Source organism: Physeter macrocephalus, chromosome 3, assembly GCF_002837175.3.
Source record: "Physeter macrocephalus isolate SW-GA chromosome 3, ASM283717v5, whole genome shotgun sequence".
Lineage (NCBI taxonomy): Eukaryota > Metazoa > Chordata > Mammalia > Artiodactyla > Physeteridae > Physeter > Physeter macrocephalus.
In genome coordinates this window covers 19,460,385-19,472,646 of record NC_041216.1, presented here as the reverse complement: position 1 = coordinate 19,472,646, position 12,262 = coordinate 19,460,385, and the positions used below count along the sequence as shown (strand labels likewise).

The 12,262-nt window shown below is 47.0% G+C and overlaps 1 protein-coding gene across 1 annotated transcript in view; it reads right to left on the bottom strand.

Annotated features, from left to right (window-relative positions):
- The window catches only part of VWA5B1 (von Willebrand factor A domain containing 5B1), a 40,956-nt gene that overhangs the window by 18,117 nt on the left and 10,577 nt on the right, over positions 1–12,262 (bottom strand). Inside the window, 6 exon segments of the mRNA XM_024125740.1 lie at positions 1,636–1,821; positions 3,289–3,403; positions 3,856–4,055; positions 5,473–5,475; positions 5,932–6,042; positions 9,895–10,071. Of these exon segments, the coding sequence (XP_023981508.1) occupies positions 1,636–1,821; positions 3,289–3,403; positions 3,856–4,055; positions 5,473–5,475; positions 5,932–6,042; positions 9,895–10,071 (792 nt within the window).

Here is a 12,262-nt window from a genome sequence, read left to right as displayed (position 1 = left end):
TGCTGTCTCCAAATAGATAACCAAAAATAACAGCATGAACCATCTGTTCCTTTCGTTCCATTCTCCATGATATAAACATATATAAAAATATAAGGGCTTTTGGGGGTCACCTTGTGTTACAAAAGCTGGACCATATTACTTACATTTATCAGTAGCTTGAACTTTGCACTTAAAACATTTTGGAACTCTTTCACGTCAACTATTCTTTTAAACATTTGGCTGTACGATATTCTACCACCCCTTTTTATTAAGCATTCGCTTTGTGGCCATTTATTTTTTGCCACCGTAAAAAATGCTACAACAAATACTTGACCATGAATCTATTACATCACTTTTATTTCTATGTGTTTGATTCTTAGGAGGTTTTTCTGGGTTGAAAAGGTATATATTTCGAATTGTAGTAGTTATTTCTAGATCACCTTCCGGGAGGGTAAGTCACAATTATACCCTTACCCAACAACTCTTCTAGTAGTAGGAGAAAGCATTGCCAGTCTCATAGGTAAGGAAAGGAGAATAGATTTGACCTTACTACCTGCTAGTAGTAAGGTCTGTGGATGATCTGCTACCTCTCAGACCTCCAAGAAAGGCCTGGACTGTGCAAAGTCTTGACCAGCATTTTGTTTAGCATGTTCTCCCTGCAGTTGAACACTCTACTCTCCAAAACACTTTTACCATTACTGACCATGGTTCTTAAGAGATCCCATAACTTTTTAAAATCTGGAAATTTCAAATAAAATTCTAACTTCTCTTGAAAGATTGGAAACACATTTAACACAGGGTCCACATTCTTGCATGGTAACTGTTTGTTAGGGCCGAGTAGGGGCTGAGCATTTAGACAGAGTGGTTGCTCTCCAGTTTGCTGTATTCCTCACCACCCCTTATTTCCTGTATGTGGGGAACATCTGCTATCTCTCATGACATTTGTCCCTTTAATTTTTACAACAAGCCCATTTCGTTCATTTTATACCTGCCCAATCCCTCTAGGCGTTGAGTCTGTGACTCCTGCTTAAAAACAAAACAAGACGACAAATCCTTTAAAGGGGAGTGGAGAGACTTACTAACGAGGGAAGCTGGATGAGGAAATAGCATCTCAGGCAATCTTCTACATTTTAGCACGGATTCCACCTCCCTTTGAGAAGTTCCTCTCTTTTATTCCACTTCTGCCACCACATACAAGAGAATTATCCATGTAAATAAATAAAACACAAATTCATCTAAGGAGATATGATCTGTCTAGAGTGTTCAGGGAAAGAAATCTGAGTGCCATTGTTCTGAATTGAACTATTCACCAAAATCACTTGGAGTAGATTATGCAAAATGCAGGTTCCTGGGCCTTATCTTCAGAGATGTTTATTCAGGGGACCCGGGTTGGAGCTAGGGCTCTGCATCTTAAACATGTTCCCCAAGTTCTCCTCTTGCAGGGGATCTTGAGAACCACATATTGAGATGGTAGCATTTACCCAAGCAGTGTCACCATGACTGAATGCCCGTGGCCTGACAGCTATACCCCACAAGAGTAAACCCAGATCCCACTGGCTCCTAGCTGCCACAAATAAATTGTCTTTCCAGCCAAGGATGGCTTTGTGGGAAGGGTTCTGGACCCCCACTGACCCCTGGAATTTCGAAAGTACTTACTGTTCTGGGATTGGAGATGTATAAGGAGGCATCACATACAATGCCATACCCCACCAGCCGTTCTCCAGGGAAAAGGGAGCTGGTGCTGACAGGTGAGATCAGGACCTAGGTAGTCTCAGGGAAGACCCACTCCACGGTCACATCACTCAGGACTGGGGCCATGGCCTTCTTCAGGGCTTTGAGCATCTGTTGGACGGGGTCAGAACACAGGTTGGGGGGATGTGTGGACGGGGACATGCACAGATGAGGAACGTGAAGACTATGTAGGTGTGAACATGAGAAGAGGCATCAGGGAAGAAGCGACAGTCGACTCTGGGCCGCTTGCTCAGCAGCGGACATGCCTCTGACTTTCTTAGACTCCTAGAACATCAGAGTTGGAGCAGATCTTTGCTTTCACCTTCTCTAAGCTTAGCATTTTATAAATGAGAAAAACCCAAGACTCCGAGTAGGGCTGTGATGAGCCTGGGGCACACAGAAAGTTTGTCTCAAAACATGGACTGAATAGTGATCTGGAGCAAGTCAATTTACCTTCCTGGGCCACCGTGTCCCCTTCTGTTAAAGGGAGTTAGTAATTCGCAACTTTCAGCGTAGCTGGGAAGATTACCTGTAGTTGGGAAGATACTGCATTTGAAGTATCTGCCACACGATAGGCATTCAATAAATGACAGCTGGTTTAGCATGTAGACAGTGGTTTAACATCCCCTAGGATGATTTCCTCAAATGTACTGCAAAGCTGGAGAAAAAGGATCCGAGGATTGTGGCAGCCCTAGAGGTGCACTCTCAAATTTCCCTTCAAGAAAGACTGTTCTCTTGCTGCAAGGAATGCAGTTAGATGACAGTCTCCATGTGCAATGCCTCAGCTTTCAAACCAAGTTCACACCTCTCCCTGGAAGCCGCCAGGCAACAAATGAGCATGGCAGGGATATTAGTGCCTGGTCTTTCCACCCAACAGAGACAACCTAATGGGCAGTTCTTGCTCCAGGGATCCCTGGTGGGTTGGTTGAGACCCTGTCAGACCTGCACTGCAGTCTGAGGCCCTCCCTGACCAATCCTGCTTCCCTCCTTCCCTTTCACAAGTGTTGCATCTGCGCGTGGACTAAAAAGTTTTCCCTCCTGTTTCCTCCTCTTTTCCCTTCCAGAGATTTTATCCCTCAAGAAACCTCTTGCACTCTTAACTTCAGCTCTGTTTCTTGTTCCTGGAAGATCTGGACTGACACAGGGATTTTCTAACTGTTGTATTATTTGTGCCAATTATGCAAGACATGGAGAGAAGACTATAACTGCTTTGAGTTCTGGGTCCTTTAGATTCTTCTGAGCCATCATTTGTCATCATCAGGAACATGGCCAGAAATGACCCCAAGCGCAACTCCTATCCATAGAGGCAGTGACTCCTTTGGGAACCCCAATCCTGCCCAGCCAGTGGATGGAGCATATGAGCCAGTGGCTGGAGACCAGGGCATCTAGTGTCCTGTACTAGCTCCAGGAAATGTCCACTCTGTGGCCTCCAGCTCTGATTTTCACTGGGGTGCAGTGTAGCCTAGTGGAGTGCTCAAGACTTGGGGTGAAATCCCAGCTCCACCACTGAGTTGCTGTGTGACCAGTGTGGGCCTCTGAGGTCCCAGCACCAGAAGAGATGGAGGCCCTTCTGCCTACCTTGGGTTGCAGCCTCTCCCCCTCCACCAGGAACTCAGCACTGCCCTTGGACACAGTCGCCAGCCCTTTAACCAGTCTGTGGCAGACGTTGGGTCCGATTCCATAGCTATAGCACCTGGAGGAGGGGGACAAGAGAGGCTGCTACTTCCCATCCTCTCTGCCATTTTTGTCCCCTGATGGGGACAGGGGTGGATCATGACCCAGCAGAGCTACCTCAGAGTTGGCCCCCGCTTCAGGTAGAGGGTGAGGGATCAGTGGGCACTCGCATGCGCACACGGACAGCCCGTCACCTCCCACCCCAGCACAGAGTCGAAGCAGGTACGACTTCCTCTGCCCAGACTGCTCTTTGAGACCTGGATGCAGAGGTGTGGGCATCTTATCCCTCCTGAACCCCTGTGGGGAAAAGGCAAACTTTGAAGTTGGCCACACCATCCTGGAAGCAAAGCTCTGTAGGAATTGTGGGTCCCCTCTTCTCCTCCTGGCATTTTCCATGTTGCCCCAGTTCTGACATCCCCAGCCCAGGGCAGCCCAGAATAACCGAGCCCTAAACCTTCAGCCTGTGCCCACCTGGTGGAGAAGGCATGGCTTCGCACCAGCTCCAGCACCTTCCCGGTATTGTTGACGGCACCGTCTGTGATCAGGAAGAGGAGCCTCGGGTGGCCTCGGAGCACTGGCTGCCGGATGATCCACTTGAGCGGGGAGAGAATGTTGGTGCCGCCCGTGTCAGCTTGCATTCTCTGGATGTTGTCACAGGCCTTGGCCAAACTCTCCCGCAGAGAAGGGTCATGGGCAGGGAGATCATCCCCAGGGTCATTATATGGTGTGGAGACTCTAAGCCCTTTAGAGGATGAATCCTTTGTTTCCCTGGATCGTAGTTCAGCCTCACTGGAGCTGATTCATGTTCCCAGTTTCATCTCTGCCCCACGCACAGGAAGAAGAGGTGGCCACTTTTCGGTGTGAGTCAGCCCAATAACACCACCTACCAATGGCCCAAATGCCACCATTCATGATGTATTCACTTACCGTTGTCCTTTCCTTGTTCCTCTTTAAAAATATAAACACCCCTGGAAAAGGTAAGCGCATCAAGCCCTAACTGCCCAGCACAAATGAGGTTCCCTTTTCTGATGAGTGAGGCAGGAGGTATGGTGGAAAGACCATAGTCTTAAGACTTGAGTCCTGGCCTGACTGTGGCACTAAATCCCTATGATAATCTGTGGAAACCATTTCCCCAGTCTGGGGTTCAGATTTCCTCCCTCCTGGACCAACACCGTGAAGCCCAACTGGCCAAGGATTCCTGACACTGGATGGATGTCACCGTAGCAAGGACAGATTCTCACTGGATGTCAGAAGTTTTCCTGCTCCTGACTCAGGAAGATGCTCTACCAACATCTACACTTGGAGTAACGGAATATAACAAAAGTCTTAAAATGTATATGTACCTTTGGAACCAGCAAGACTAGGCATTTATTCCAAGCAAATCATTAAGGATGGATGCAAAGTATTTGCTGCAAAGATAACTAAATAGAAAAAAATGGAGACAACTTAAATGCCCACCTGTAGCGGTTTAGTTCAATAAGTCGCAGCCTATCTGTGTAGTGAAATGGTAGGCAGCTATTGAAAATTATGTTGCAGATGAATACTTACTAGCATGGACATATGCTCATGATGGGCTGTTTTGTTAGAAAAATAGGTTACAGAAAGTATGGGAGGTCTAACCCTACCTTTATTGAAAATGTATGTAAATGCTTAGAGCAAGAAGGGATTTATACTAAGCTCTTAACAGTGGTTTTTCTCTTTTTCTGACTGATCATGGGAGATTTTCAAATTTCTCATTTTGATTATCTAGATTTAAAAATTGTGGGACAATCAATATATATTATTTCTGTATTTAAAAAACCGACAAATATGTTGTTTTTAATTGGAAAGTGGCTCCTATGCCCTTCTTTCCTCCCTTCCCACCCACCGACTCTCCCTCCCTTCCGTCCCTCCCTCCCTTCCTTCCTTCCTGTTTCTAGACCTGGGTAAGATGTCCGCCAGCCTCCTGCCTTTTTTTTGGGCTGTGATTCATGACTTGTAGGATCTCAGTTCCCCAACCAGGGATTGAACCTGGGCCACAACAGTGAAAGCCCGGAATCCTAACCACTAGGCCACCAGGGAACTCCCTAGGATGCTCCCATTTTGAACATCCTATTGGGGCCAAGGGTCCTCTTGTTACAGACTGTTACCTTGAGCCACGTGAGCGCCATTCTTAGTCCACTCGCCCACCTATTCACTCCTCTATCCCTTGCTATTCACTCTTTTAGCTCAACCTTGCATGAGTCTATCATTCTAATGAGATGGAGGCTTCAGTGAGTGGGAGGCCTAAGATATATCCTCTCCCTATCCCTTCCCTCTACCCCCTCCCAGTGTACATCCATACTTTGCCCCACATGATCTTTATTTTAAGGAGGCGGGAGGCCAGAAGACTGCCTACATGGAGATAGCCTCCCTTTGGTTCTCTGCTCCTGGCATCATCTAGGTTCTATACGGGTGAACAGGTTCTATGAGGGCAGGCCTCGGGGTTACCTCTTCTTTCCTTTTCCTTCCTTGCCTCTGTTTCTCACCACCTGACCCCTTCTGGTCCCAGCCATGGCCCCTCCTTACCTCATTGTAGGTCTGACTGGAAGGGAAGAGGGTCTTAAACGTGGATCCAAACCCAATGACATTGAAGAGACAGGCTGGCATGAGGCTCTTAAGAGCCTCCAGCATGGCATCCTGACAGATGAGAAAGGAATTTTTAGGACTCAGGAAGGAGTTCTTACCTTGGCCACCACACAGCATTGTTCTCATACCAGCACGGAAGCAGCCTCCAAGCGGACCTTTCACCCTCTGTCTGCACCCAACATCACTTTCTCCCCCAGATAAAGACATTTGCTGATGTTGACCAGAGGCTGAGCCAAAGCCGTCATCATAAAACTCCTCATCTGTGTAGCAAGTCTGGTTTCTCAAAGCGATTCTATTACAGTTTTCCAGTTTCGTTTCACCTCCTACTGACCCTGAGCGGTAAGGAGAGCAGGGAGTGCCCACCCCCTTCCACCAAAACAAAATTGACGTCTAAGGGAGGCGCGTGGCCTGGTCCAGGTCCCACTGGTGATGAAGCAGCCTTCTGCTTCAAGGTCTGTGAGCATTAAAGAGTCTCAGCCTATTTAACTATGCAACGCCAGGAGACTCTGATCAAGGTATATTCTGAAAAATAATGACAAAGAGAGAAGGTGGAGGAGATGACAAGAGGGAAAATGATGATATTGATGATAATGATGATATGATGCAATGATAAATGTCAAGCAGCTACTGTATGCTAAGCACTTTATATTCATTATCTCATTTAACCTCTATAACATGTATTATAGCATAGTGGTTAAGGAGATACACTTTGAAGTTAAACATATCTGGGTTTCAATCTCACCTTTGCTATGACTAACTTGACCTTGGGCTGGTTATATCACTCCTCGGAACCTCAGTGGGGCACACAGTAAACAATCAGTAAATGGTTATTATTACCAACCCCATGAGATACATATTAGTATCAATGCCTCTGTTTTACAGAGAAGGAAACTGAGGCTCAGAGGGTTAAGGAATTGCACTGGATCATAAAACCTGAGAATAGGACTGAGGCTTTCAAAGCATAGCTCCGAGATCTTTATTTATTATGTTGGCTCTGCCTTGGCACAGAACTCAGAAATGAGTGGCCTTCCCTCATCCCTATGGAGTTCATTGATGGCACCCCAGGGATCTCAGCAGAGTTTCAGAGAAACAAACTGTTATACTCCAAAATCTTGAAGGAAACAGCAGCAAGTAGATCCTGGCAACTTTTACACCATATGGCCTTCCAGGCTCCACAGCCCTGAAGCCCCTCTTCCATTCCCCTCTGTAAATATTGACGTTAATGTTCTGTCCACCTCCTTTTGTTGTTTGTGTCAATATGTTTTGTTTTTCTGCAAAAGAAGTCAATATCTGTTTATTTTTTTTCGTTAGTTACTGATGTGTATTGCTGCTAGGAGGAGACTGCTGACCCATACGGATTGTCTCTGCTCACACCTATTAGAATTTTAAAGCCACGTTTTTGGCAGCAAGTGGCAGCTGAAGAATGAGACCAGCTGCAGGAAATTAAATTGGCTGAACTTTCCCCTTTGGCATGGCTGTTTGGATTTCTATTCTCTCCTACCTCCCTAAGCCTAGTTTTTCCTAAAACTTCAACCTAATGAGCCACCTAATGACTCAAGCAACCCCTCAATGGCCTCATTGTCAGTGGGGAAAGGGATGTGTGGCCTGAGTAATTTCTGCAACTTTTTCTAAAAGGGACGTGTTTAGCAGAATGGATTGTGCCAATGCAAAGCCATTTGTGAAAGGATGACCTCGAGCTCACTGAGCTGAACTGGAAAAGAAAGCAAGAGCGACTCCAAGGGGAAAGGGACTGAGACGTGAACCAAGTTATTGTCAGAGAATTCTGACAATAGGTCTCTAGTTCAGGAACGGGACTTCCACTCATAAACCAACTCCATTTAACGGGTAGTAACTGCCTGGAACACCAAGATGAGAAGGAGGTAGAGACTGAATCCAGGCTCAGCATTGAAAAAAAGTGCCATGGTCACTTATTGATGTCTGTCTGGGATTGGAGGAGGGGAACAGAGGGATGTGTGACATATGTTTGCCCTCCCTGAATGAATCCTTCTTTCTTATTTTACAGAAAGAATAAATGAAGCCAGAGTTGAGAATCAACTTGTCCAAAGCCACATAGCGAGTCAGTGGTAGAATTGACCCTGGAACCCAGGAATTGTTTTTCTCAGAGCCATGTAGCAGGAATGACAATCAGAGAAGAGAGGTTTTCTCAGTGGAAGAGTCTGTATAATTCCCTATTGGCAATGTAAGGAAAATGAGCACTGAATTAAAATACAGAAGGTTCAGGTTCCCGCACCCTCTGTGATGTTGGGAAGAACATTTAGCGTCCTGGGGACTGAGTTTCCTTACCTGGAAACTGGCAGGGAAAATGGATTAAATGCTCTCTGAGAGATGTTTTAGGTCTGTGATCCTATGATACGTTAGAGTAACCGAAGAGATGTCTTACAGATTGGTACAGCCTGTGGAATGGAATACACATGGCCACACAGTCCTGGAGCAGCTTCAGCACGCCAGCACTGTGGACAGCTCCTCACTTCAATGCCTGCCTTTGATGGTGGGCAGGGGTGGGGAAAAGGTACCAACCAGTCCTGCAGCCCAATGTCAAGAGGCTCAAACAAGAACTTGGATCTCATATATGACTGCTCTGTCATACTTCAAGACCAAACCCAGCCATAGCAAGGCTTAGGAGACAGCTGCCATCACGGATCCCACTTAACCCCATCCCTCCTGGCTCATTCTTTTGCTCTGGAAATAAGAGGGACAAGGTAGGGAGAGGGACAACATTTCAGGTGACAGCAGAGCCCTCTCCTTGTTCTCTCATCCCTTGTCCTCTTGAACTATGATCCTTTACTCAGTTCAATAAACAGCAACCAAGGGCTTTTTAATGCATAAACACAGAGCTAGACCCCATGGGGAGAGACAAGTGAGAAAGATCTGGTCCTTTTCCTTAATGAGTGGATAATTCCAGAGGAGGAGACAGACATCTGCACAACTAAAAATACAAGGAAGTGTTGGATAATGCCATAATTGTGGTGAATAATCTCCTCATGGAGATGGAATGCTTCTGGATGTGGGGGGAGGGTTTTATCACTCTTTCCCCTGCGCTCCTTCAGAACCCTCCAAAGCATCCAGACCGTGCTCCCAGGCAGGCTTGGTTAACAGGGCTACGCCCCTCACTTGACTGTGAGCTCCTTGAGGGCAGGAACTATGTTTACAAACTACCGTCTTTCCAGTTGGCCACGCACAGGGCTTTGCACATATTAGGCATTTGAAAAAAAAAAAAAAAAAAGGATGAACCAAGTCATTTCTATTGGATTCTACATATCCCTTGATGGCAGGGGCCATGTCCAATGAATCTCCAATGTCATGTGGTAGAAACAGTCAGCCAGACAGATATGGGTTTAATTTTAGACCATGATCTTGGGTACATTACTGAAACTCTCAGGATGGCTTTTCCTGTTTGGAAAATGGTGACAATTTGACCAACCTCATAGGATTATTATCTGGATTAAACACCAAGCTGTGCATTAAGTGGCTGCACAGTATCTGACCCATAGTAGGCTCTCAGCAAACGTTAGTTCCCTTCCTTTTTTCTCTGTATCCCTCTCCACTTAATACCTAGTGAGGTGTTTTAGCCAGAACAGGGACACAACAAAGGCGTGTAGAATGCCAAGGGAAGCTACTGATCACTTCATCCCTTGTAAATGGACAGCAGTTAACCTCTGCTCAGATCACTTCAGGGGTTTATTTTGGGAGCAAGTTGAGTTTGGGTGGGGTTTCTGTTTAAACCGACATACAGAAAAGTTGTTTGTCATTTCTCTTAGCCATGGATAGTCATTTAAGGAACTGGTTCAGGTGTCGAAGGAGGGATGCTTGGGACAGAAAGTGCTGAGAAGCTGGGTACCCTGGGACCCTAGATCCTGGGGGTAGGGGTCCTCTTAGGGGTACCTGGACTCGGTGGAGGTTGGTCCCATTCATGCTGCCACTCCTGTCGATGAGGAAGATAAACTCGCCATGGGTCTTCCTTAGGTTCGGCTGGACTGACTGGAGGTCAGGACAAAAGTTGAGCATGATGACAGAATGGTGGGGAATGTCCTTGTGGAGACGTTTCCGGATGATTTCTCTCTGGAAGAGAAAGGGAAACTCTCTCACTTGGGCGCTCAAGGGGTCCAGAGCTACTCCTGGGGGTCGTGCTGGTCCTCCATTACTCTCCAAGTCTTGTCAGGATCCCACTCATCCTCTGTGTGAAAGACTTCCAGGTTGACCCTACCTGGCTCTTCTGCTAGACATTCACAGGTCGCAACAACAGAAAGGCCTAGGTTTGAATCCCAGCTCTGTCACCGTCCAGCTGTGACAAGATCTTGGGCAAGACCCTCCTCTGGGTCTGACTCTTCTTTGTAAAACGGGGCAAATAATGTCCGTTTCTCAGGGTGGTTCTGAGGATGCACTGCGCTGGCAGGCAAATGGGAAGGTCCTGGCACACATACAGGTCCTCAGCTGAATGGTGGTTTCCTTCCCTTTCACACCCAGGGGATAAGCCACTCTGGCTCGTTTTGGCTGTGAACTTGGATTCTCTGGTTTGTTGATTCTCTCCCACTGATAACTTCTTACTCACGCTTCAAATTTTACCTCTTTGCAAAACCTGTCCCCATCTTCCTGGTGGACTTAATTACTTAGTTTCCTCATGCATGAAATGAGGCCAAGAGTACATACCTCACCGAGTTGTATGGACTAAATGCAATGCCTGTGAGACGGCTTCCCAGCAGAGGAACTGTCTGCACAGCAACCATCTACGCTCTTGCCGCTGCTGTTGCTCTTTGTCATGGGGACCCAGGCATTTCTCACACTGTGAGTTTTTTTTTGCTCATCTCTCTGTCTCCCCTCTAGCTTGGGGGCTACTTGAAGGCAGGTCATGCTTGAGTCTCTTGCATCTCCAGGGCTTAACATAGAGCTTGGTGCAGAGATGGGCTCAGTAAACATTAAAGGAAGGACAGCACCAGAGTTCTGTATCTTTTCATGTGTTCTCTTAGTTGGCCTTGTCACACCACTACTGAACTGTCCTTGACTCTCCGGTCACTTTGCACCAAATCTCATTTCCTCTCTCCTCACTCTGCCACCCTCTCTCTACTTTCTCTGTCTCTGTATCTGACTGTCTCTGCGTGTACATACCTCTCTTTGTCTATTTCTCAATTTCTGTCTATTTGGGTCCCTTCCTCAATTCAGTAGATGACATCATCACCCGCTCAGGTGTTCAAACCAAAGACCTAAGAGTTGTCCTTGATTCCTCTCTTTTCCTCACCCCACGCATCCACTCCTTCAGCAGAGGGCTGCCTGTTCTGCAGCTAAAATACATGCTGAACTTGTCCTCTTCTCTCTGTCTCCACTGCAATCACCCAAGCGCAGGACGGTACCATCTCTTGCCTGGATCTTTGCAATAGCTTCTTCGGGGCCTCATTCCTCCACTTTTATTTCCCCGTGGTCCCTTCCGCAGAGAGCAGGCCGTGTGATCTTTCTTGTTACTCTCTTGCTTAAGCAATAGTTTCCCCTCACACCTTGTACCAGGGCTCATGAAGCCCCCCTAAGGACTGACCCCTGCCTACCTGTCCACCTCACGTTTGCCCTACATTTCAGCCATTCTGGCATCGTTCTGTTTTCCAAACACGTCATCATTATTCTGCTTCCAGTTCTTTGCACGTTCTTCCAATGCTTCACAATCCACGGGGTCTCATATTCAGACAGGCTTTCTCTAAACACCTGGCTAAATAGCACCCGGTACTCATCACTCATTATCATATCGCCCTGTTTTGTGTTTCACAGCCCCCAGCCCTCACCTAAACTGATCTTGCTCAGGCGTTTGCTTCTTGTCTGTTTCCCTGTGCTAGAATATAAGCACCATGAGGAAAGGATGTGTCAATTTCAGGGCTTTCTTCCTAGTGCCTAGAACCTATTGGGCACTTAGTGTTTGTTGAATGAATAAATGAGAGGATGAATCTGGGTGGGTCTTTCTGTCTGCTACTGATCTATGTGCATCCATTTTTTTGTCTCTCTGTCTCTATTTGTCTCTGCTTCTCTCTGCATCTCCATCTCTCATACATAGTGTCTCCCCCTGTGTCATTTGCCCCCTCTTTGCTAAATTGCAGTTTTTTTTTTTTTTTTTTTTTGTGGTATGCGGGCCTCACACTGTTGTGGCCTCTCCCGTTGCGGAGCACAGGCTCCAGACGCGCAGGCTCAGCGGCCATGGCTCACGGGCCCAGCCGCTCCGCGGCATGTGGGATCCTCCCAGACCGGGGCGCGAACCCGGTTCCCCTGCATCAGC